Source organism: Giraffa tippelskirchi, chromosome 4 (genome assembly GCF_054371585.1).
Source record: "Giraffa tippelskirchi isolate mGirTip1 chromosome 4, T2T-mGirTip1v1.2.pri, whole genome shotgun sequence".
NCBI classification, from domain to species: Eukaryota; Metazoa; Chordata; class Mammalia; order Artiodactyla; family Giraffidae; genus Giraffa; species Giraffa tippelskirchi.
The window spans coordinates 88533367-88559678 of NC_137278.1; the positions used below are offsets into that span (position 1 = coordinate 88533367).

Genomic DNA, 26312 nt, shown 5'->3' on the forward strand with positions numbered 1-26312 from the left:
TGAAGCTGAATCTCAGCGCTCTGAGGCTCCTAGCTGCACCTGGTTCCTTGCAGCCCCTTTACCTCTCTAGGTCTTCTTCTGTTCTGAGATGCCCTTGGCTGTCCCGGGGATTTTTCTAGGGAGATACAGATGTCTGGGGGTGGGGAGGGTGGTGGTGATGGAGGTAGGGGACCTGACCAAGGCAAGGGAATGTGTAAAGCTGATTGGTGTGGTCCCTAGGTCTCTGTGTCCTCCACTGTCTGCCCAGCCACCTCATCATGGTTTCTCCTACTCTCTCTGCTGCCCTTATCCCCTCTTTCATCCTGCCTGTCCCTGTCTTTGGCCGGGTGTGTCACTTTTTCTCGTTACATTCGATTCTGAATTGTCCTGGGGATTTGTTCTCTGTGTTGTCCTAGCCTGGCCCTCTTTGGACACTTTCCTCTTATGGACACTTGGTGTCACTATTATCTAAGCCGTGAACCATACCTGATTTGGCCACGCTACTGAGGGGCTAGAAGGGTGTGTGTGCATCCTCTCACGCACATATCACACTTCTTCATGGTATGGGGAAAAGACAGGGGAGGTACTTGGGAGGCAGAGTGGGAGGCTTTAAAGCAACTTTTTTTTTTTAAGAATAAAACTTATTAAGTGTAAAAAAGAAAGATGAGAAAATCAGAGAAAAGCAAGGAAAATGAAAAATGATTACTCATATTTCTGTACTGTGCACTGCCTTGGAGATAACCACTATTAACGTTTGTTTCTATTTCCTGCTGCATGTTCTCCTCACTGTAGCTCTCACTCCTTCCATCTGTCACACCAACCCCTCTCCACCTCCATTCCCCTCACCACCCTGCCCCACTGGAAAAAAATTGGATTCACAATACAGTTGGATTCAGCATACAGTCTGTCTTCGTTATTCACAGATTCTGTATTTGCAGATTTGCCTACTTGCTAAAATTTATGTGTAATCCCCAAATCAATCCTGACAGTGCTTTGGTCATCATTTGCAAAACTCTGGACAGTTTGATTCAGCTGAGGTGCATGCTGCCAGCTGAGCTGGAGTGCTGTGCTTCCTTTCTTGTTTCAGTGCTCATCCTGTAATGTGTTTTTTCCTGGTCTATTTGGTGTCATTTTTTGATTTTGCATTTTTGGGGTGTTTTTTTTTTTTTGCTGGTGATTTCAGTGTTTACAGTGGCTCCCAAGTGTAGCACTGAAACGCTGCTTAGTGTTTCTCAGTGTAAGGAGATTGTGATGTGCCTTATGGAGAAACTATGTATTTGGTAAGTTTTGTTCAGGTATGAGTTAAAGTGCTGTTGGCTGTGAGTTCAGTGTTAATAAACCCCACAGTATATTAATATAATGAAAAAGGTGTCTTGAAACAGAAACACACATAAAACAAAGTTACTGGCCTGTTGACAAAAAAGTGTTGTGATAGAGGCTTGCAGGCACCTAACCCTGTGTTTCCCTTGGGAGCAATGCTTCAGTATTCACTAGCTTGTGTCCTTGGTCACTAACAGAATGTGTAACTGCTGCCAGAATAAGTCAACTATATCTACATGGTTTGGTAAACTGCTTTTGTTGTCTAACATTTCCTTAGGTTATTAAATAGTCTTTGAAATAAATTTTTGCTATCTGCATAATATTTCATTAAATGAATATAACATGACATTTAAACTATTTTTGGATTTCTTTTTTTTTTTTTTTGAATTTTCCTCTTTCATGAACAACTCTGTGAGGAACCTCAGTGTATAGGAATCTTTGTCCACACTCTGCTTTTTCATAGGGAAGTTTCTAGAACCAGGTCAGAGGGCATGCTTATTTTTGAGTATTTGATCCAGATGGCCAAATGGCCTTCTGTCATGAAGGGAAGGAGAATAAAAAAAAAAGACACAGATAAGAGGAGGAGGAAGAGGAGGGAGCTTTGTGCTGCCTTGGCTAGGTGTGGGGAGAGGAGTAAGGGGTGGGAGGGTGTCTGGGTACTTCTAAGGCCAGAGGTCGTGCTGGCCTGTGGTGTGGTGGGGGGACCTGCTATTCAGGCTCCTGCACACACATCTCGGTGGCTCTCTCAGAGGGAACCTCCAAGGGCAGACAGGTGGCAGTGCTTGCTGGGGAGAAGGCCTGTGGCTCCCCAGGGGCAGGGCTTGGGGAGGGTGGAGACCACCTGTGCCTCTCATACAGGGAGCTGAGGAGCAATGCTGGCAGGGTCTGTCTGCTGTGTCTGATGAAAAAGTCTTCCACTTCTTTTTGTTTCTCTTTTGTTATTTCAAGCTTTTGTTCATCTAAGTTTTGAATTAGGTAATACATTTATTATGTACACCATATCCATTTATTAGTCATCCATCATGAAAACCCTACCTCTCACCCTGTACCTGTCCAGCAGTCCTCCGATGATCTCCTCCCCTGCACAGGAAATCATTGTTAGTTTCTTTTGCATCATTCTGGCTTCATTATGTGCATGCCACATGTCTGGCCATAAATTCTTACGTTTACCACTTTAACACACATGGTTGCACGTTATACTTAACTGCTTTGCACCTTGGTTTTTTCCACTTAATAATACACCTCAAAAGTTGTTTCATACCATAGAGTAGTCTTCATTCTCTAGAGCTGCATAGTGCTCCATTCTGTGGATGGACCGTACTTTATCCAACCTGTCCTCTGTTGGTGGACACGTGAGTTGTTCCACGTCCTCTCTAATTGGAATCATGCTGCAGAGAATAATCTCAGACACATGTTATTCTGCACATGTGCAAGTATTTCTGTAGGATAATGTCTGGAGGCAGAACTGGTAGGTCAAAGGGCATCTGCATTTGTAGTTTTGAAAGGTAGTGGCTAGTTGCCCTTTGGAGAGGTTGAGTTGTTCTCTCCCCACCAACAAAATCTGAGCGAGCAGTTTCCCATCGCCTTGCCAAGACAGGGCTGACAGGCTTTAGAGATTTTTATGACTCTGATAGATGAGACATAGTATCTCATTCATTTTGTTTGTGTTTCTTCAATTATGAGGGAGATGGCACATTGTTCTGTGTGCTTTTACAGCCCTTGGTGTACCCACTCCTGAGAACTGTGAGTCCCACTCTGCCTTTTGTTCCATCTAATTGTTGGTTTCTCTTCTTTCCTTACTCCTTTCTTTGCTCACACAAGGGCCAAATCCTGGCACCCATCCCTACCCTCAGACTTTGCCTGGGCTCTTCTCACAGGGAGGAGGGGACGCTGGGCATGGGGCTGATACTGGGTGGACCAGGGATGAAGAAGCAGTCCTGGCCCCTGGGGACCACACTCTCGTTTGATGGCGAGTCTTGTCAGTTGCTCATTAGATGAGATAATTATGTAAATGCTTTGCACAATCAGGGCCCACAGTCAATGCTCTAAGGAAGGCTGCTCCTTACTTCCATATGTAGAACACACACACCTTCCAGCATCTGAAACAAAGCCTTCGCCCACTGCCCTGCACAGGTACAGGATGCCCTAGGCTGGCATTGGTGCCTCCCTGGGGACTCCCAGGGCATAGTGCAACACATGAGCTGCTGGTTTGGATCCAGTTCTCACCTCTGCTGGGTTTCTTGCGGAAAGCCCAGTCTTGAGCAGGGCTGACTGGAGGCAAACTGTGGCTTATGAGGTTTGTATCTTAGCTGAATTTTCATCTTCCTCTCAGAATACTGGTGTATGGCCCCCTGCCCAGCCCCTCAGCCCCCTTTTCCTCTCCCCCTCCCTGCGCTCACAGTCTTCTGAAGAGGCAGGTGATCTGGGCTGATGGGCAAAGGGAATTGCCTCAGATGCTAGGACTCCTGGGAAAGCTGGTCTGGACTCAGGGTCGCGGCCATACTTAGGGTCATGGCCATAATGAGAGGGAAGGGAAGGGAACTTCCAGCCGGAGGTATGAGATAAGGGAGAGAGTTGTGACTTTTAAACAATCTGTCCCTCCCTCCATGCCCCAGTGGGTCTGACCTACCATTGAGCTTTGTCTCTGGAAAGATTCTTGGTGTCTAAGCCCACTGCCTCAGGTGACATAGCCCCCAGGGCCTTCTGCCCAGCCCGAAGGGGGGTCAACATGGCCGACAATGGCTGCCGGTTGGTGTGGTGGTCCCCAGGGGTAACCAGAGTCCCCTCAAAGCTCCATTCACCTATCCTCTGTGTCTTCTAGCTCTGCAGCAAGATCCTGGAGAAGACAGCCAATCCTCAGTGGAACCAGAGCGTCACACTGCCTGCCATGGTGAGCCTCCCCTCCAAGAGCCGGGGCTCCCAGCCTCCCACCTCGGGACACCTGGGCTCCCAGCCTTCCCAGCTCCCACCTGCATCCCAGACTTCCACTTCTTCAGAAGGACTCCACCCCAACACATCTCTCTTCCCTCCTTAGTTTCCCTCCATGTGTGAGAAAATGAGGATTCGTGTCATCGACTGGTGAGTCCTGCGTCTGGGGATCTTTAGAGGTGGCTGTTGTCAGGGGTCACTGGGTCCTTCGGCTTCCTTTCATTCAGTCTGCATGCAGCAGGGGAGTCTGTTTCAGGTGAGGTGGTGTCCTCACAGGGAGGCCAGAGAAGGAGAGGGCATGGACTCTTAGGAAGCTTACTCACAGCGGATTGGGACGGCTACAAGAACCAGAGATCCTTGGGGCCAGAAGGGCCCAGGGAGCCTTCCTAGGGCAAGTGGGGTTTGGGGAAGTTCAAGATGAAGGCATCCTAATGAAGAGAGGATCATAAGCAGAGGCAAGGAGGCTGGAAACAGCCCAGGAGGGTGGACTGAGATGCCCCAAGGGTTGGTAGGATGGAACAGGTTTCCAGGCTGGGGAAGGGGGCCAGATTGCCCAAGGAGGGGATGGCACTGCTGGCTGGCATCAGGGGAGTAGCCACAGGACCATCTTAGAAAATTAGTATCTAACTCTTGTGAGTGTCTGTGTGCTCCAGACCCTTTGCCCAGTGAGCTCTTTACATGCCTATCTCACCTGATGCTCAGCTCGACTCTGGGTACGGCCCGACCTTACAGACGAGGGAGCATGTCTGAATAGACTGAGTGCCCTGTCTGGAGGGACAGCTGGAAGCAGCCGAGGCCAGGCTCGAACTCAAGCCTGTGCTTAACCACCGGGCTGTGTGCTGAGGTGCCCTGTCTCACACCCGAGGGCTGCAGGGGTCCCCATGAGCCATCTCCAGGACCTTCCCTACAGCAGGCTTTCCCCAGAGAGAGAGCTGTCCTTTTTCTGCCCCCAGAAAGTCTTGGCCGTGTGGTTCCCAGCGTGTTGTCCTTTGGTCTTCGGCCCATGTCACCCCCAGCCAGGAGGATAATGAGAGACTGGGGAAAACCCCCAGGCCACAGAGCCATTAAAGTGTGCGCCAGGTCCCCAGCCTGAGAGAAAACAGCTTGTGAGAATTAGAGGAGAGGAAGGGAGCGTGAGGAGGGCCAGGAGGGAGAGGCCTCTGGGGCCCTGACCGCTGGGACGCTCTCTGGGAGGCGGTTTGGGGTGATGAGCTCTACGTCCACAGAGCTGTCCCTTCACCTCGCTGGGTGTGCGTGCACGAGTGTGCCCTGGGTGCAGGTCTGTGTGTGGCAGTGTGAGCGAATGCACGTGGGCGCCATGCCCCCTGTGTTGTGGATGGGCCCCGCCCGAGTCCGCGTGAGCCGTGTGAGGCGCCGGCATACTGCACAATCCAAACACATTACGGAATCTGGTGGTTGCTTCTCTGGTTTAGGTTGAAGTGGCATTTTTATTGTGAGTCTATTTTCAGACTTGCTGTATTTTCCAAAAGCAACCCCAAGCCCCAAAACCCAACTCTTGGCCAGAAACCATTCTGCTGCTGCAAGTTCCTATCCAGAAAAGTGCTTTCTTCCCAGAAAACTCAGATAAATTTGTACTATTACCTGAATCCTAGAAATACGATATGGTCCATATGGCCTTTTCTCTGTAACTTAATCTTCCACTCAGTTCTTAAAGAATTCTTTTCATTAAAAAACAAAACCCCCCAAACTACCCCCTCCTCCTCAAAGAAACCTGACTCAAAACCTCCCTCTTCCCATTCTGTTTTCCCATCTCACCAGATTCAGGTGAGCCCAGAGGTCAGAAATCCTATTTTGCTCCAAGAGCTACTGGTCTTCTCTAGGGTTTGGTCATGAAGGCAGTTTAAAAGTGTCGTCAACTGTCAATTATCTGGTGTTGATAATCTCATTGTAAAATGTTTGAGAGACTCTTTACTTTCCAGTTTCTATTAACTTCACCCACCAGGAAAAGTGATACAGATCTGTGCTGACAATTCACTCTTCCTAACGTAGCCTCCGCCCTGATACAAAACTTTAAAGCTTAATCACCTCCCTGGGAAATACAGAGAGGAAGGAAGGGAGCAGCAAAGATCTGGTGTCTCGTGGCTGTAAGATTTAAAAGAAAAATGACATCACTTGCTCAGGTGGGTCTTTCACTGTGAAGCACGTGGATGTCATCTACTGAAGCTGCCTGTGGCCAAGGGATGCACAGCAGGAAGAGAGGGCTATTGGGCTCCAAGAAAAGGGAAGATGCACATGAGGAACCTTCTGGAAGGAGATAGAGCCTGCCCCTCCAGTCTTGGCACTGTGATGTTTTTGGACCAGAAATATCTTTGCAGTGAGAGACTGTCCTGTGCATTGTAGGATGATTGGCTTCAATCACGGCCTCTCTCTATGGCTCCCCTCTATACCAAAAATGTTTCCAGTTGCCAAATGTCCTGGGGTCAAAAATCTCTGGATTGAGAACCCTCGGTCTAGCCTGACAGGGAAGCAGCAGGTTTCTGCAGGCATGGCTCTGGTTTCCCCATGAGGCATATCTTGCTCAAGTCCAACCTTTGTCATCCTGTCTACCTCAGCTTCTTCATCTAAACTGCAGCTAACTGCAGAACCTGCCTCAGAATCCTGCCTCAGGACTAAATGAGCCAAATGCCTTGACAGTTTCAGCGCAGGGCTTGGCTCTCAGGAGGTGCCCAGCAAAAGGTGGCTGTTACTATATGCGGTTGTCAAGGGGTCAGGCGTGGGGCAGAGGAAGGGTCTGCACGGAACACTCAGTCCTGGAGCTTCCCCCATGGTCCCCTATGCTGGGTAGGAGGGGAGAGGCCTTCTTTGGGGAGGCAGGACGAGTCCCACTTTGTAGCCAGAAGCCGTGTGGACCTTGGTGAGAGCACTGGGCCAGGAGTCAGGATACCAGTTTTTGTCCTGGCTCCTCCCCTCCCTCCCGGGCTGACCTTGGACAAGGACTTTGCCGCTCCAAGCCTGTTTCCTTCCATCTGTGCAATAGAGATTTAATAAAAGTACCTATTCCCCAAGGCCATTGTAAGGATCCTTGGTAATCAACGAAGCTAAAAGTGCTTTGTCACATACAAAATCAGATACAAAAAAAGAGCTATGTATTAGCTACCCTAAGCTAATTCAGACTGTGGGCTTCCTTGGAGAGACAGTCTCTTTCTGGTCACCTGATTTTTCTCCTTGCTCTAGTATGTCTTAGCTCTCAGAGCTTTCTCCCTGGGCCTGGGGGTCTGGCTCCCTGAGCAGCCTCCTGCTCCCCTGCACTGCCTCCTGCCTCAGGTCTCCTCCCTTTCAACCTGCAGCTGTGCCCACAGACCTCCAGCTTGGCTGCTGGGACGCTGATGGACTGGGTCCCCCCCAGAGGAGTCTTGAGTGACACTTTCTTTCCAGTCTCTTTTCCCTAAACATCACTAGGCCTCCATAACATCCCTAGTGTGAAGACTGGGACCCCTAACGATGCATAACTCGGGCCATTCCTCCCTGGGTGGGCTGTGGCTTGTGAATCCCGCCCTTGTTCAGGCCCTGTCTGCCCGTTGCTCTAGGGACCGCCTCACCCACAACGATATTGTGGCCACCACCTACCTGAGTATGTCGAAGATCTCTGCCTCTGGAGGCGAGATAGAAGGTAAGTGCCCCTTCTGTGCTGCCCTCTGTCTTCCCACGCTCTCCCCTGTTCCACCCCTACTGTCTTACACCTCTAGCTTGGAGAGTTTGCAGAAAAGGGAAGTCTATAAGGTCTTCGTTGCCCATTTCCCAGGAAGACGGGCTTTGGCCAGTGAGAGAGATGGGCTTGTGTTTAAGACTGGCCTCACCTTGGAAGGTGGGTACACCATCAGAAGGTCTAGAGAGGATCCATTCCTGCAGATGATATTGGTGGCTGTGGCCACACATCCACCGGGTTCTATGTTGGCTGACTGTTTTCTAGCAGGTCCTAGTTTGAAGTGGCTTTCATTGGTCTGTTAGAAAGTAGTTCGTGATCATTTTGTACAATTTGAAAAAGATAATCTGAAAGAACAATATAAAAACTTATTCATAAAATTATCCATTAGCCTCTCCTCTCAGACAAGAGGTAAATATTAATATTTTGGGACCTGTTTGTGTGTATGTGTGTACATGATAAACAATGTTTTGAACAATTTTTAATTGTTTAGACAATTGCTTTTTGTCACTTGGCAATACAACATTGGAGAAGGCAATGGCACCCCACTCCAGTACTCTTGCCTGCAAAATCCCATGGATGGTAGAGCCTGATAGGCTGCAGTCCATGGGGTTGCTAAGAGTCGGACACGACTGAGCGACTTCACTTTCACTTTTCCCTTTCATGCACTGGAGAAGGAAATGGCAACCCACTCCAGTATTCTTGCCTGGAGAATCCCAGGGACGGCGGAGCCTGGTGGGCTGCCGTCTATGGGGTCGCACAGAGTCGGACACGACTGAAGCGACTTAGCAGCAGCAGCAGCAGCAATACAACATAGACATTTATTCATGCTATTAAATATTCTTCTACAGTATAGTAAACGCACCATAGACCACATCAACTAAATGTTGAATATTTAGGTGTTCTCTAATTTTTCCATGTTATAAGCAGCTAACTTGATATTGAGTGTTTTTGTAGCTGAATCTTTATGTAATTCCTGATTTTTCCTTTTGCATAAATGCCTAGAAGTGGAATTGCTGTTTCAAAAGATTTGAACATTTTGAAGCTTTTGTTGTATATAAAAATTGCCCTGCAAAACAACTGGACTCATTTACACTCTAATCTCTCAAGCTTATTTTGCTGCATCCTCATCAACACAAAGCAAGATAATGATATTTTTAAAGGACTTTGTCAATTTGTTGGGTGCATTTCATTGTTGCCTTAATTTTATTTCATTAATATCTGGTAAAGTTGACCAATGTAAATTTTAAAATATTTAATAATCATCTTACAATTATAAATTATAAAGATATTTTTACAAATTATATATATTTATATACTTTAAAATTTATTCTGCTGTAAATTGCCTATTCATGCTTTTGTCCACATTTTTGATGGTATGTTTGTCTTTTTCTCATTATTTTTTAAGAGCTCTGTATTATATGGAGGTTAACTTTCTCCTGTCTTCATTGTAAATAATTTTTGTCAATTTTATTTTATCATTTAATAGTTTTTAACTATTAAATTGAAAATTTTTGCATGGCCAAATATGTTAATCTTTTCCTTAGCGAATTAGGCAAGAGTTTAACATTACTTTTTAAAAAATTGTTCTTTGGTGATACCAACACTATATATTGAATAATATTTTCCCTTCATTTTGAAATGCCACTTCTATCCCCTACTAAATTCCTAAATGTGTTCTTGGTCCTATTTCTTGATTTTCTATTATCTTTAATTGGTATGTCTGCTTATTATTTCTTAGGTTTTGGTATCTGGGCTGTGCTGGCTCTGTAAAATTAATTGGAAAGATTTAAAGTCTTTTCTAACATCTGGAACAGTTTATATAACATAAGAATATAGTCTTTTGAGGGTTTGAAAGAATTCACCCATAAAACCATATGGGCTAGGTGCCCTTTTTGAGTGGGTGTTGCTCTAGCTCTTTAAAACCTTTTCAGTTTCTCCTGTGATCACTAGTATTTTTAGTTTGTTACTTTTACTACAGTTAGTTTTGATAATCTACATTTTTCTAGAAAAATATTTATTGCATTGAGGTCTTCTAATTTTTTTATAGTGTTGTGCAGAGCAATCTTTCCTAATTTAAACAATTCTCTCTACTTTCTTATTTCTAATGATATGTGTTTGAATTTTCTTTTTTCTTGATTAGTCTTGTTAGAAGTTTTTCTTTCTTCCTACTTTATTGAACTTCTCAAAGAAAAGTTTTTGGATTTAGATATTAGTTCTAACAGGCTTCCCAGCTGTGCAATAGTAAAGAATCCATCTGCCAATGCAGGAGACACAAGAGACTTGGGTTTGATGCCTGGGTCAGGAAGATCCTCTGGAGTAGGAAATGGCAACCCACCCCAGTATTCTTGCTGGGAAGATTCCATGGACAGGGGAGTCTGGCAGGCTATAGTTCATGGGGGTCGCAAAGAGTTGGACACATCTGAATGACTGTGCACATATACACATTAGTTCTAATATTTTCTAATTTTTTAATCTCTCCTCTTTTTACTCTTTTCTTTAACTCTCTTTAGACATATTTTGTTCTTTCCTTTTTAACTTTCTAATTGTGTGCTCAGTCATGAGCTGAGCTGCTCATGACTGAGTTGCTCAGTCATGTTCGACTCTTTGTGACCCCACGGACTGTAGCCCACCAGGGTCCTCTGTCCATGAGGATTCTCCAGACAAGAATACTGGAGTGGGTTGCCATGCCCTCCTCCAGGGGATCTTCCCAACCCAGGGATCAAACCCAGCCCTCCTGATAGTAGGTGGATTCTTTACTGTCTGAGCCACCAGGGAAGCCCAACTTTCTAGTTAACCTGTGTTTATTTTCAGTATTTCTTATTTAAGTAATGGAAGTATGGTTTCTGCCACATATGTCATGCTTTTGGCCTTCAGCACATCCCAAGGTTTTATTTATCTTCATTTTTTACTTTTATTTTTTACATTTAGCTATTTAATCTATTTTGAGCTTCTTTTTATGTGTTCTCTGAGAGAAGTTTGATTTGATTCCTTTATAGATAGTTTTTTATTTTTTTCTGGCTTGTAGGAATGTCTCTTTTTACTTGTAGTTTAAAAATTATTTTGATCTGTCTTGGAGCAGGACTCTTGAATTTTGCCTGAGACACAGTGAATTCTTAAATCTGAGTTGAGGAATGATTTTATCCACTCTAATATTGTTGTCTGAGCAGTTGAAGGCATGGTTTGGGGTGGGATAGGAGCTGTTCTGGAGCCAGGGAGCTCCAAGAGAGTGGCTCCAGTCTCCTCCCACCAGTCCCAACCTTGTAAGGTCCTTGCAAAGATCCAGTGAGACTATAAATGTCACATTCTGGAACACAATAAACCCTAAAGTAATGTTGCTCTTTAGTATCATGATTATTGGCTTTCTGCATCCCTATTCTGATTTTTTCCCCCATACCAATTCTGCTTTTTACTGCTTCCCATGTGGTTTAAAATTGGCTATTGCATTTTTAGTTTCTTATCATGCCTTCCTTTCCCTCTGTCTTTCCTTTTATATTTTCCTTTTCCTCTTTGTTCTCTCCCTCGTTTTTTTTTTTCCCCACAGAAGCTATGTCTTCCTGCACTCTACTGAGGATTCTAAATCATTTCTTGAGAGTTCAAGGTGAACACCCTCCTGAATTTTACAGACGCTGTCTCCTCCCTATTTCCCTATCCTGGTTGGCCCTCAGTTTTTCCCCTCCCCTTTTATTCACTCTCACACACTCTCACAAGATCTGGCCAGTGTTGGTGTCTTTCCACAGACAGGATGTGTGGGTCTCCGACCATCCATCTTCTCAGATCTTTATCTGGAGGTCAGGTTAGCATGCCTAGTTTCTGGCAGATTCCACCTAACACTTTTGAAGTTGGTCAGTCTCTTCTAGATTCTCTGAAACATTTAAAAAATATATATGTACAAGTAAAAAATTCTACAGTGAACTTCCAGTTTCCCTCACTATGGGTTAACATCTAGCTGCTCTCTGCCATGCTCATTTCATCACTGTTACTTGTGATTGTTGGAATATACCAAAACTCCTTCCCAGAAGCCCCTGCTATAAGGGTTTCTCCTGCCCCAGCCCCTTCCCCTTCGACTGTGGGAACTGCTAGTCCCAGGATGCGGTCCTCTTGTAATTGCTGTTCTGATAGTTGGATGTAGATGTAGAAAGATGGGAAGTGAGGGCAGTGTATCATGGAGGTGGGTGGGAGAGACACTATTCTAGGCTCCTCATGGATCAGAACTCCTGCAGGGAAGGAACTTCTCCAGTTTGCTGGCTAGTGCTGTCCCCGTCTCTGAGTCCAAGGGCAAATGTTGGTAGAGGCACAAAGTGCCTTTCTGACTGTTTTCCAGCAGCCACTGTTTCACGAGGCTACAGCTCTGCCTGCTGTCAGCCACCCGAGGGAGAGTTTAGATCCCTGTGCCCCCATCAGTCTTCACGTCTGGTGGTAGTGTTGACCTTGCTCTTTTCCAGGGTCATCGTGAGTATTTGAATGGGAACATGAGAAAGATATTTATTTGGTCACTAGATGGCGCTCAAGCCATGGGCAACCCATTGTGGTTCATGGACCACTGGCTCCCACAGTTTGTTTTGGACGTAAATGAGAATCTTCTTGTCACCAGCTAACGAGTTTTAAATACAGTTAAATAGCTTGATCTCTGTAGGAATAAAACAGTTAAATTTGTTGCTCAAAAGGGAGCCGTTCTTCTCAAGCTCTCTCTAGGCCTGGAAAGTTAGCCCTTGCCTGTCTCCCTGCCAAGTTTTCCCACTTGTCCTGAGGCCACCTCCGAATGTCACTCCAGCTTTGAGCTCTTTTTGTTTTTCTCCACCCTAGGATGTTCTAGAATATCTGGGTTATGTGTCGCCCTTGCTTTTCCCACTACTCTCAAAGCTCAAACTAAACCAAACTATAAAAATGGATTCTTTCTCTATATTCGCCGGTTCCCCAGATCATTTGATCCAACCAGTAGTTTTTGTTTTCGTGTTTTTGTTTTTATTTCCAGCTAGGACAGGACTTAACACTAGCCTCTTAAGCACTTCTGCCCACAAGTTTGCCTGGGCACACTTAAGTATTCCTTGGACCCTATGCTCCAAAGCATTTAGTAAAAAAAATTTTTTTTTTTTTTAATGAGGAGTGCTTTCCTGAGAAGCCTCAGTTCTTTTGAAAGGTAGCAGGCACACGAGCCCCATGAAACCTACACAGATTCCTTTATAACTTTGTACATATGAAAATCATGCTACATAAATAGCACTCAGGCAGTTTTTTCCACGGCTACGAAATCCAAAGTTCGTTTCTTTTTGTCTTTGGAACATAGATGATGAGGATTTCCCAGCAGTTCTTGGTTTCTCCTCTTGCCTGGCGCGGGCTGGAGTCAGGCAGCCAAGCCGTGGGCGTGGGAGATGTGCTGAGAGGCAGAGGGAGCGGCTGGGCTGGCCGCAGGTAATGGCCTCAGATGCTCCAGGAGAAGGGAGTCCTGAGCTGGGAGGGCCTGTCTTGTACTTCTGCAGGTGAGAGAGCTGGGCTGGGCTGCTCAGACCACAAAACTGGGAGCGTTCATCTGTGTTTCGGGGCTTCCCCAGCCCCTATTTCTTGGGCTTAGGGAAAACACACCAGAACACTTGTGTTTTGGCAGAAGAGTGGTGAGGCCTAAATAGAGGCTTTGTCTTGGGCGGCTTCACTGATGACTCTGCCCTTGACTTTATGAGCTGTCTGCAGACACAAGCATGATCCTCACACCTGGAGACCTGTGACCCTGCCCCCGAATTAGGAGTCGTTGGCCTTAGTTGTTGGCAGGGCCCTGTCTTACCGTGCCTCATTCTGTGCCTGTTAGGTTTGTGGAACAAACCAATGAATGAATGAGGCAAGTAAGTGAAAAAGGCATGGTTGGGAACCAGGCTGCTTGGCAGCCCCCTAGCTTGGTCCTTCCAGCCACCAGAGGCGCGTGTTGCTCAGATGACCGGTGGGACTAGGGGCCAGCTGTGTCTGGGCTGGGCACTAGTTTGCAGCCAGAATGCAGAGTTGGTCTGTGGGTGGAAAGCTGTGTTTGCTTCTGCAAGAAGCACATGGGGGTCGGAACTATGACCTTGGCCTCATTAGCCCTAGATAACTGGCCGGGCCTGTTTGTAATCATGTGAAGGAGCTTAAAGTGGAATCTGTTTCCTTCCGGCGGGCCCTGGTCATGCTCTCCTGGGGGTGCAGCTGTGCCCGGGTCGGTCCTCTGTGGTTGCTGAAACTCCCCTATGACCAGAGGCCTCGCTCCCCTCCTGATGAAAACCTATTCCTGTGGATATGAAAATGGCCATGAATTATGGTTTCTGCACTCTGACTCCTGCCAGCCGGCATTCCTAGCTGAGGCCGGCTGTGGAGAGCTGAGGGGCTGGGTCTCAGGGCCTCAGGCCCCCCTACCCTCCATGCCCCCCTCTGTGCTCACTTGGTCAGCTCTGTCCTTGTATCCACGTTCCCTCTTCTCCATGCCCTTTCTTTCTGTGTCTCTGCTCATTCTTCCTTCCTGCCACAATGTTTTGCTCAGCTCTTGGCTCTTAATTCTGATCATGGAGCTATAGGAAAATAGCAATAGGTATTATTTCTTGAAGGAGACCAACAGGTAAAGGTGATCAATGAATTAAAATAATGAGGTGTTTCACCAAACACAACCCCAGGTCAATCAGGACCCCAGACTGGGCCACACTTAGATGGTTGGGGGAGGATATAGGGAATGTCAGAGTGTGGCAAGAGGCAGAACCAGAGAGGACAGGGGAAGGAGCCTGAGGACTGCATACTCCTTTGCGGGCATCTTGTACTTGTCTTGAGGTAAAGTTGGAAGTATGGCAGAAAGTGAAGAAGAACTAAAGAGCCTCTTGATGAAGGTGAAGGAGGAGAGTGAAAAAGTTGGCTTAAAGCTCAACGTTCAGAAAACTAAGATCATGGCATCTGGTCCCATCACTCCATGGGAAATAGATGGGGAAACAGTGGAAACAGTGTCAGACTTTACTTTTTTGGGCTCCAGAATCACTGCTGATGGTGCCTGCAGCCATGAAATTAAAAGACACTTACTCCTTGGAAGGAAGGTTATGGCCAACCTAGATAGCATATTTAAAAGCAGAGACATTACCTTGCCAACAAAAGTCCGTCTAGTCAAGGCTATGGTTTTTCCAGTGGTCATGTATGGATGTGAGAGTTGGATGGTGAAGAAAGCTGAGCGCCGCAGAATTGATGCTTTTGAACTGTGGTGTTGGAGAAGACTCTTGAGAGTCCCTTGGACTGCAAGGAGATCCAATCAATCCATCCTAAAAGAGATCAATCCTGGGTGTTCATTGGAAGGTCTGATGTTGAAGCTGAAACGCCAATACTTTGGCCACCTCATGCGAAGGGTTGACTCATTGGAAAAGACCCTAATGCTGGGTAGGATTGGGGGCGGGAGGAGAAGGGGACGACAGAGGATGAGATGGTTGGATGGCATCACCGACTCGATGAACATGGGTTTGGGTAGGCTCCGGGAGTTGGTGATGGACAGAGAGGCCTGGCGTGCTGCAATTCATGGGGTCGCAAAGAGTCGGACACGACTGAGCGACTGAACTGAACTGAACTGATAACAGAGCATCTCTTTCCTTGCTTCTCTTATTTCTAGACCCTCCTTACCCGTGTTTAGGGTACACCCAAGAGTAGAACCTTCAGCTAATGGACAGTGTCTGGCACTGTGCTTCATTTGAAACAGCAGGTGCCAAAAGCCTCCTGTTTCAAAACTGTGCCCAGTGCCTGCTGTTGTGAAAATGCAACATGGTGCCCTTAGTGGTAATTCTATAAATGACCACTAGGTGGAGATCTTGTGCCTTGAAATGCCTCCACTCCAGGCAGTCAACCTGCCTGTGGGGTGGGGTGCTGTGTGTGCCTAGCTCCAGCCCTTTCATGTTTCCCTCACCCTTTCTTTGCGTCTGTACTTTGTTTTTCCCTCTTATCTTGCTATAATATGGCAAAGCACATTTTTCCCCCTGGGTTATTCCCTGAATGTATTGAGTCAAGTTTCTGGTCCAGTTTTCATTCGACAGAACATACAGCCCTGTAGGCAGACAGTGGCTCTCACGCCAGGGCACTGGGACTGTGTCTGGCTGAGCGGGGTGCACTGATGACTTGGTGTGTGATAAATGCACAGCTGGGCTGGGCTTGGGATCTCGGGCCACAACTGTTACCCGTCCAGGAGCTGTTTCCTTCTGTCTGTCTGCCAACTGTCCATCCACAGTGCCTCATTCACCTAATCGGTCCTCCACCCAGCCATGCCCATCCTAACCCCTCTTCCATTTCTTTATGCTTCAGAGGAGCCTGCAGGTGTGGTCAAGCCTCCTCCAGCCACAGACCGTACGTGCTCTCAACTCCGGGATGACGAGGGAGTGGGCCTTGAGGTTTTTACTGGAGGGGCAAGGGCGCTGGTTGTGGGGAAGTGTTCCATTTGCCTGTGGTGGGATGGAGATTCCCCACCACAATCCCCAAGCTTAACTTTGGCTGTTACCTCTCAACCACGGTGGAATATGTAAATTGCTGGGAACGCTTCAAAGGCAATTCCCTCCCACTCTCTAACCCCCTTGCCGAATGTGCGAATGTGCTGGGCCTGGAGCTCAAATGAGTTCACTCTCTCTAGCAGGGAGGGGGGTTGGAGCAGGCAGGGGGTCCATGATGAGGAAGGGGAAGCGTGAGTCCTCTCAGGGACCAGGAGGAGGCTGGTGTGAGCTGAAAACTCTTGAAGTTGAAATTTGCAAGGTAAATTATAATCAAGATGATTAGTATAAATAATTAGTCATGCTCACAACAGCTCCATCAGGTCTTTCACCCCATCCCAAAAGCCAGAGTGTGTGCTGGGGACTGGAGGAGGAGTGATGCTGGGTGCAGGGCTCCTGCGTCTAATTGGGAATATCTTACTGCTCAGGGATGGGCTCAAGCCCCGGAACCCACCCCAGGGTCTGAGCACTCAGTCATCTCAGATAGTACCTGCTTCTGGGCCCACCTCCCACCTTTGCCATTCTGGAAACGGCCTCTTCCTTCTTCCTGTGATGGGGCACCCTGACTTTTCAGGATTCTCAGAGTTTGGCCACTGAAGTCCCATCCTAGGAAACTTGGCTATCAGCTGGAAAGTCATGACATTAACAAAAAAGGGCCTTCAAAAAAAAGGATGGAAATGATGTGGAGGAAAGATTTTGTCTCATCATTAGTGTAATTCTCAAACTCTCCTCCAACTTGCTCCACTGAAACATCCTTCTTTGCACAAAGTGGGGAAGAGGAGGAGATGCCAGGATGAGTCAAGGCTATTAGATGGTCTGTCTCAACTTCATAAGGATAGAGGGGTGGAGGAGACATGTGCTTGGGGCTGCCCTGTGTGTGGGGTGGCCTCGAGTTGGGCCCCCTCCCTGGCATCCAGGAGATGATGTCTCTGGTGACCAGGCTCTTGGGCCTTCTTTGTGCCTCCCCACAGGCTGGATGGCCTGAGACACAGATGGAAGGGCAGGGTGAGGAGGGGATGAGCATGGGCTGGGAGGGGCAGGGCAGTGAGCCCGAGCCCCAGCTTTGTATGCCAGCTGAGTGCATGGGCTTGAAGGTGAGACCACTGGGGTTATGCCTGTTTGGGGTCGTGTGTTCCTTTTTATCTCTCGGCCTCAAAAACAATACAAATCTCCATGTCTCGACATGGTGAGGATCAAAGTCCCACAGGGGAGACAGTGGTAGCTCTCATGGGGGTCACTATCTTTTATACGTTTGTGGGGGCTGCATCCTGTGCCCATGTGAGGCGCTGAGGCTAGGGATGGGCTTGGCCTGAAGGTAGCAGGGCTGAGTGCTAGAAATTTCGGCTGGGCTGGCCCCTCTGATCTGCACCTATGTCTGTGTCTCCCAGTGGACGACCATCTAGGCTTCCTCCCCACCTTCGGGCCCTGCTACATCAACCTCTACGGCAGCCCCAGAGAATTCACTGGCTTCCCGGATCCCTATGCAGAGCTCAACATGGGCAAGGTGAGCCAGACAGGAACCCAGATCCTGGGGCCTGCCTGGGCAGTTTCTGAGGTCAGCCTGGACTCCAAGGGTCTGGCGGTGCTTGAGCAGGCCCAGGGCAAGGCAGCCACCCGCTCAGAGACCCCTTCTTCCTCCCAGACCCCTCCTGGCCCCTTCTTCCCTCTCACTCCTTTCTCTTTGCCTCTCCTTCAGGACAAGCCTGACATCCCCTCCCACCCACCCCCCACCACGCCCACCCCCACTAATTTTCCTGGCCCCCAAGGGCCCAGCTTCTATCTGTCTCAAGTTTCATTCTCCCCTGGCTAGGTTGGACCCTGGTGCTGACCATCAGGGTGGCATGTCCCTTGAACCCTGTGGGCCACCGTTTCCTCATCTGCAGAGCGATGGGGTGTGGCTCAGGGCCCTGCTGGTTTCCTGGGAGATGGGTGACCTCAGGGCCAGAGGAGGCTCCTTCCCTTCCCCTTCTCCCCTCCATTGCCCCTGCTCCTGGTGACCCTACCTCCCCTCTCAGGGGGAAGGCGTGGCCTACCGAGGCCGGCTCCTGCTCTCCCTGGAGACCAAGTTGGTGGAGCACAGTGAACAGAAAGTGGAGGCTCTCTCTGCTGATGACATCCTTCGGGTAGAGGTGAGGGGCGTGGCCCTGGGAGGGGCCAGGAGGGCGGTGGCCAAATGGGGCTGGTGGAGGAGGGCTCAGCTCCACCCATACTCACATGCCTTCACACCTTTGGGCCTCAGAGTAACCCAGTGCCTGGTCTGCCTTCCTGAGGAATGTTCAGAGGCTCAAAGAAGATAAAAACTGAAAAGTGTTCCTGAAATGAAAGAGTCGCTCAGTCGTGTCCGACTCTTTGCAACCCCATGGACTGTAGCTCTCTAGGATCCTCTGTCTATGGGATTCTCCAGCCAAGAGTACTGGAGTGGGTAGCCATGCCTTCCTCCAGGGGATCTTCCTGACCCAGGGATCGAACCCGAGTCTACTGCATTCCAGGCAGATTCTTTATCATCTCGGCCAAAAGAAGATAAATAGAAGTATTTTAAAGTCTAGAGCTTGATGCAAGATGAGAGGCTATTTTAAAATAGTAATAATGTAAGAATAGCTAACACTTATGAATCACTGTGTGTCAGACATTATGCTGATGATACTCCTGATGTCACTGAGTCCTCCTCCCAGCACCTGCCAGGTGGCTGCTATGAGTATCCCCATTTTACAGATGAGAACACTGAGGCTCAAATGTATCAGAGCAGCAAGTGGTGGAACCGGGCCTTATTTCTAGGAGGCAGCTGTGTGGAGTCCTCATGAGGGTTTATATCTTCTCACTCTGTAGTCAGTGGTGCTGGTTTGAGTTCTGGCTTGTCCACTTACCAGTTGTATCAGTTTTCCTATATGTAAAGTGGGAGTAATAATTATACTCACCTCAAAAGATTGTTGTGAGAATGAAGCTTATTCATACCAGCATGCAGTAGGTGCTCAATAAGTGTTAGCTCTTATCACTGTGTACTCGACCTAATAAACCAGTCATGCAACCCCTCTCCTCTCTGCCTTCCACAAAGGGGATCGTAAAGTCATCTTGGTTCAAGCCCGGATGTGTGGTTGAGTGCTGGCCATGTCCTCAGTCTGGTGCCTGATGCCCAGCGGGGACAATGGGGTTCATTCATCCCACGCGCATGGCAGCCTGTGATGCTGCAGAACTGGCCGGCGTGGTGGAGAACCTGAGTGGTGTGGAGTGGGTGTTCTGGGTGGGAGGACATGGCCCCTTCTGGAAAGACAGAGGCAGGAAACCAGGCTCCCTGGGGTTGTGGTGCCTCTGCTGCTGGTTTGGATTAAGGAGCTCCGTGACCTTGGAGGCATGGACCTTAGTAGAGGAACACGGCCAAACACACAGGCCTGGAATGAGTTTGCTTAGTTACTGACCAAATCTGGGCTCTGGTGCAGAGCTGGAGCACTCGCCACCCACCCGTCCAGCCAGGATTTATTGGGTGCCAGGCTCAGCCAGGGCCTCCCAGCCACATGACCCCTCCCTGCCCTGGTGTCCCTGTTCCTCCCCCTGTGACCCCGAGGCTGCCCTTTCTGCCCCTAGAAGTACCTCCGGAGGCGCAAGTACTCGCTCTTTGCCGCCTTCTACTCGGCCACCATGCTTCAGGACGTCGATGACGCCATCCAGTTCGAGGTCAGCATCGGAAACTATGGCAACAAGTTCGACACCACCTGCCTGCCACTGGCCTCCACCACCCAGTACAGCCGGGCAGTCTTTGATGGTGAGGCCAGAGGCTGCGTGCCTGGCGGGGGACCCAGACCTCAGAGTAGGGGCCGAGCCCTAAATCCCATCCCCTGTGGAAAGTTTCTGGAGGCTTGCCCAAAGGCACACGTGTTTGGGGGACCCCTAGTCTGCTCCCCGATGTGCTGCCTCCCCATGCATCCCTCCTGCTGGGATCCATAGACTGGGCTCCTGACACCAGCAGTGGTCGGCCTTGATCTTGACCTTTGGCGATCACTCATTCCATGGTGGCTGTGGGGCTTGGCGTAGAGATTTTGGAGAGCGTGGGATTCCCAGGGTCCTTCTGACAGCCCCTCGGTTTTGATGTGCTGCTGCTGCTGCTAAGTCGCTTCAGTCGTGTCCGACTCTGTGCGACCCCATAGACGGCAGCCCACCAGGCTCCGCCATCCCTGGGATTCTCCAGGCAAGAATACTGAAGTGGGTTGCCATTTCCTTCTCCAGTGCATGAAAGGGAAAAGTGAAAGTGAAGTCGCTCAGTCATGTCCAACTCTCAGCGACCCCATGGACTGTAGCCTACCAGGCTCCTCCATCCATGGGATTTTGCAGGCAAGAGTACTGGAGTGGGGTGCCACTGCCTTCTCCGTTTGATGTGCTAAGGAGTCCTAATGAGAGCAGCAGCTGTCTGTTCAGTGTGTGAAGGGAACTCTTAGCACCTTGTCCGGGGACTGGGCAATACAGGTCGTGCCACAGGTGTCTTAGTGGGGGGCGGGTGTCTGCATCCACCTCCTACCTCAATGCCCCCACTCCTCTGCTCGGGGCTCAGCGCCAGGCCCTTGTGTCCTTCCAGGATGCCACTACTACTACTTACCCTGGGGCAATGTGAAGCCCGTAGTGGTGCTGTCATCTTACTGGGAGGACATCAGCTACAGAGTCGAGGCTCAGAACCAGCTTCTCAGGATTGCCGACCAGTTGGTGAGTGGAAGCTGGCACCACCCACAGCACCCCATGCATGCACCCCTCCTGCCCCGTGGGTGTCTTCAGTCCTGCCTCCACAGGGGCTAAGCCTGCAGACCTCATGACGCCTGTGGTCCCTGTGTCCTGACCAGGCCAGGCTTGCAATCCTGCCCTGCACATTGGGAAGAGAGGAGAGGGAGGGAGCACAGTCCTGGGTGAGGGGGGTCATCCCTAGTCTGAGGTAGGAGATGGCACAGAGAAACAGCTGAGAGAAACCGAGCTGGGAGCAGAGGACAGAGCCTGCACCCATCCATTCACCCACTCATTCATTCATCAAATGCCTTTGAGTCTTAGCACAGCAAAGGTTGTTCTGGAAACATCTAGCTAGAGGGTGGACGTGAACAGGATGCTGCTCCTGACTTCAGGGGTCAGCTAAGTAAAGGAGAAGGCAGGTTCATCCACCCATCTCCCACAGAGGCTGAAATTTCAGTTCAGACGTTGCTCCAGAAGTCCCTAGGGAGGGGGGCTCAGAGGAGAGAGGAGGCCAGTTAGCATCAGGAAAGCAACTCAGGGTGGCGAGGGGCCGCATCCAGTGAGGGGAGGTGGAAGCCGGTTAGGATGCCCTTGTGGGGGTCCAGGGGAGTGGCTCTGGGAGGGAGCTGACCTCAGGGAGAAAACGGAAGGAGTTGAGCTGCAAGGACTTGGTGGTCTGTTGGACTGGGGAGCGGGGGCTGTGAGGAGGGCCTCCAGTGGCTGGGAGCTGGGGAGAAGAGCGGGGCTGTGAGGTCAGGGGTATGTCCTGTCCTGCATGTGGCTGGGGGTTACTGGTGGATGCTGGGATTTGCAGGCCTGGTGCTTGGCCAGAGAGCAGAGGAGAGTCAAAGTGGGCAGAGGGGAGAGGCCAAGGGCGGAAGATCCTGGTGGTGGCCCCTGGCCATTTCTGTGTGTGCGTGGGGTGGAGGCTCACCCACGAGGTGTGTGGCCCGTGAGAACGGGGGAGGCAGGTGTGGCCATGCTTTAGGGGCCCACAAGGGGCAGGGAGTTGAGAGGTTTGGACAAGTGGAGGAGGTGAGCATGGTGAGGAGGGAAGGTGGAAAGGGAAGGGGGGAATGGGGATTTTAGAATGGCTGGGAGGGGTTGTCGGCCCCAGATGGGGACCATGATGACCCGCAGTTCTCTGGGAGGGAGGGACCAGTCCACACCCAGGTTTGGGAGAGCTCAGAGTCGATTTTGTGCAAGTCCAGCATCTTCTTGGCCATCTATCCTCTCCCAGGCCATGCCTGGCAGACTGGGGCTGGCTGTTCCTTCCAGGGCCTGTCTGTCCGCAGCACGGTGGGCCCACGGTGGGGCACAGGCTCAGGAAGGCAGAAGAGGTAGGCAAGTGGGTGGGGATGGAGAGGCAAGTCCTTGGCCTGAGGGTGATCTGTTGGGAGATCTCTGTCTCCCAGTTTGGGCCTGAGGCCTGGGGATGGAGCGCTGCCTGGAGGAGACCAGTTGCAATGGGGGCACGAGAAGGAGTTTGGGGAGGGAGGGCCTGCTATGGCAGGTTGTCTGAGCGCTTCTGAAGGAAGGAGAATGGGATCCAAGCCTGCTTGGGTGGTAAGATTTGGAAAGGAGAGAGGGTGCCAGGTGGGAACTGAAGCTGGCTCCGAGGTCACTTACCTGTGAGACCTGGCTTGACGATGGGGCCGCGGAGAACAAGATGCACATGCGTGGTGGGAGTCCCCGGTCTGGGAATTTGGATGTTTGGTGCGGGGAACCCTGGAAAGTTCTTGAGCCATGACAGCCGCCCACTTGTGGGGTCCATACTCTGCCTTCTTGGCTCTCACTGTTCTTTCCTTTTTGGTTCAGGGGCGGGGCTGTGGTGACAGGACCTGGGGATTGAGGGTCCGCCCCATGGTGGCCTTCCTGACCCCTGCCCGCCCGTCCCGCAGGAAGCCGGCCTGGAGCAAGTCCACCTGGCCGTGAAGGCTCAGTGCTCCGACGAGGACGTGGACTCCCTGGTGGCTCAGCTGATGGATGAGCTCATCGCAGGCTGCAGGTAGGGGGTGCCTGGCACCCAGGGCGCCCTCCCCTTCTGGCTGGCTGGGCCCTTTCCCGGGAGTGTTCGTGTGTGGCGGTGAGCAGCGGCACGTCTCCCCGGCCACGCTTGGCCAGCAGTCCAGCCCGTGCTGAGTCCAAAGGTGGTGGAGCCAGCGCGGGGAGTTGAAAAGGTGACATTTAGAGCAGGTCATAAATCTCCCTGCAGCAGCGGCAGCTGCGGGCCCCGGGCGGCCCGGCTCACCTGAATGGGGAGCATTGTGTCTCTGATCCCCGACCTCTTATTTCCCTGATGGAATCTCCAGGAGGAGCTGGCTGGTGGGGGTGATGGCGCCCCTCCTCCCCCCAAGGCCATGTTGGGGACCAGTGTTTCTGTTTAGCCTTCTATTGACATGGCTGATTGTCAGCTTTGGGAAAAGGGAGCCCCGGGGGTGAAGGAGAATAGGGGTTAGGGCCCTGGTAGAAGGGGAAGCATCTGAACCTCTCCTCCACAGCTGGGTGATTTGGGGCTCACCACCCACCTGCTCTGAACCTTGGTTTCCTCATTTCAACCTGACATTAAGAATACTGTAACCGCTTTATAATGTCACACACGCAAAATACCTGGCCCTTAGGAAGTATTTAATAAATGATAGCTGTGATTATTATTAAGAAGGAACATTGAGGAGACTGAGATTCTCATCCTGTTATCCACCTTTGTGGCTTTGGCCAACTTCACTTTTCTGGGCCTCAGTTTTCCCAGGTATTAAATGGACTTAATAATAGATAGCAGTCTTTTTTCTTACGATGGGATTAAGTGTGAATGTATGCAAATATATTCTACACCCTCCTCTAAATCGTCTCACCCCAGCCCCTGTGGAATGTATGAGAAGTGCTGTGTGGCTGCCTGCCAGTGCCCCTTCTGGTCCTTTGTACCGCAGGTAGGAAGCACACCTTTATCAGAAATGGCCCTGCGGCCTGCTGCCCAGATGGGTCATTCACTTCTTCTCCAAACTTTCCTGAGACCTGGCAGGTTCCAAGTGAGGAACCTAAAGCGCACGTTACAAGGGTGCAGCTTCAGCCCTCTTGGGGGTGATGAGGCAGAAGTGAGCAAATGAAGGAAAGTGTTGGGGGCTCAAGGCATGTGCTCTCGGAGCTCAGAGCAGGTGCATCTTATGCAAATCTATAGATGCTTCCTGGAGGCAGTGGTGCCCTAGGAGAACTCTGGAGAGGAAGAGTCAACCTTTGGGGAATGGGCTTCTGGGCATGGGTGCAGGAGCCCGGAATACCTGCTGCCCCTTGGGGGCTGTGAAGGGAGCTGCAGTCCCACTGGGACAGGCCTCAGGAGGTTGCTAAGGCAAGCCCAGAGCTGGGGGCAGTGGGGGCCCAGGGATTCCTGGGGTTCAGACACTCACTCTGGCTGCAGTAAGAGTGGTGGGCTGGGGGTAGTGGTGAGGGGTGACTGATGGAGGCATCACCCAAGGCAGGGACTCAGGGACATGGGTGAGAGAAGTAGAGGGCAGTGTGGACTGTTCAGGAGGCATTGTGGTGAATAACAGCCTCATGGGGACCACTTCTGTGCCAGGTGCGGTTCTGAGAATTTCACCTGTATTAACTGATCATAAGAATCTTATGAGGTGGGAAGTAGAGGGATCTACTGTTTCCTGAGGCCTGGGGATGGAGGGGTCGACCCAGGGCGGCCCCACAGCACCGCTCCCAGAACCCTCTGCCTTGGGAAGTCTTTGGAGAGGCTTCCTCATCATTTTACAGATGAGGAAACAGGCTCAGAGAGGTTAATCGCCCAGATTCACACCCTAGTAAGTGGCTGACCCCCTCACTGTGCTACTCCATACTGGACAGGCTTTGATGGTGGATTGAGTGTGGGGGCCCAGGGAAGGTCCAGAATGGTCCCTTGGCTCTGGCCAGAGCAGGAGGGTGGAGAGCAGGGCCATTTCTGGAGGGGGACAGTGGGAGAAGAGCAGGTTTGGTAGAGGGAGAGGCATTCAGGGCTGGCAGTGCTGAGTAGCAGTTGCCTGTGGGCGTCTGTGGTCTGGAGGTCGGAGGTCACTGTGAAGTTAGAGGGGGTGCCGTCAGCGGGGGGAGCTGCAGAGTGACTGGCTGTGCCCCACTGCCCGACCTGACAGCTCGGGTGTGGAGGGTGGGCCAGGGCTCTGGGTTCACCATGGTCTGCTCATGACTCATGTGCGGTGTGGACCTTGGCAGGTCCGAGGGGCCTGGCACAAATGAGACTGGTGGGTCCCGGGTCCCGGGTCCCAGGTTCCCGGGCCGCTACACCACTCTCCCAGCGCTCCGTTCTTGGCGTACTTGGCTCAAAATGTCTCTGCCAAAGCCTGGTCCCCTTGAATCACTCTCCTGGGGATAGATGGTGGCCGGGGGCCTCCCGGAGAGACCTGGTCTCACATCAGGGGCTTGTGAGGAGGGTCCCATCCCCTCAGGAGGGCATGCACGCCTCTCTGTGGAAGATCAGTTCCCTCAGCACCATCTGAGCCACCAATAGCCCTGAGGCCGCAGCAAGAGAGCTCCCCTCCCCCACCCGGCTCTGTGTTGCGCATCATTGCAGCTGACACCAGGGCAGCTGGGTGCGGAGGACATGAGCCAGCTTGCCATAGATGACCGCCAGCTGCTCACCCATTCCTCCAGCCAGCCCCTGCCCACAGCTCCACCATCAAGTGTCCTTCGTTTGCTCAGATCCCTTCCTGCTTCATCTCCTGGGAGCCCCTCTCTCCGCTGTGCCAGTTGTGCCCACTCTTTTCCTTCAGCCCAGCCTTCTCCTCTCATCTCTTGACCCACGGACCCATCTGCTAGCTACACATCTCTACCTGGGTGTCCACCAGCACATCCTACTCATCTTCTGTGATCTTCCTAAATCTGTGCCCTGCCACCTTCACTCCAGCCCTGCAGCCGCTCCCATTGCCTTCAGGAAAAGCCGGAGCTCTCGTCTGACACGTGGACTTCTCTGTCTCCACTGCCTGCTCCTGGACCTCAGCAGTCTCACCCTCTGGCCCCCCGGAGCCTCCGTGCTGGCTCACTCCCTCTCACGTGCTCCTCCCTGCCTCTGAGCCTTGTCTTCTGCACATTCTGCTTTTTCAGCCAGAAGGCCCTTCCTGCTCTGCTTGGCCTGACCTGCTTCTGCCGACCCTGCCAGTGCAGCTTGAGTCCTCTTCCTCCAGGAAGTACTCCAGACTCTGAGACAGCTCAGGGGGGTATCTAGCTTGTTTGTTCCAGGGCCTTCCTGAGGGCAGAGCTGG

The 26312-nt window shown here is 50.7% G+C and overlaps 1 protein-coding gene across 50 annotated transcripts in view; it reads left to right on the plus strand.

Annotated features, from left to right (window-relative positions):
• DYSF (dysferlin) overlaps nucleotides 1–26312 on the plus strand; it is a 226425-nt gene that overhangs the window by 79516 nt on the left and 120597 nt on the right. For 36 of the 50 annotated variants that reach the window (XM_081590434.1, XM_081590440.1, XM_081590435.1 and 33 more), the window contains 9 exons: nucleotides 4121–4189; nucleotides 4334–4377; nucleotides 7776–7858; nucleotides 16175–16216; nucleotides 17742–17857; nucleotides 18369–18482; nucleotides 19933–20110; nucleotides 20918–21042; nucleotides 22959–23065. In XM_081590434.1, coding sequence (XP_081446560.1) covers nucleotides 4121–4189; nucleotides 4334–4377; nucleotides 7776–7858; nucleotides 16175–16216; nucleotides 17742–17857; nucleotides 18369–18482; nucleotides 19933–20110; nucleotides 20918–21042; nucleotides 22959–23065 — 878 coding nt within the window. The remainder of the gene's footprint in view (nucleotides 1–4120; nucleotides 4190–4333; nucleotides 4378–7775; nucleotides 7859–16174; nucleotides 16217–17741; nucleotides 17858–18368; nucleotides 18483–19932; nucleotides 20111–20917; nucleotides 21043–22958; nucleotides 23066–26312) is intronic. The other 14 variants (XM_081590413.1, XM_081590443.1, XM_081590420.1 and 11 more) reach the window with 1 other exon arrangement.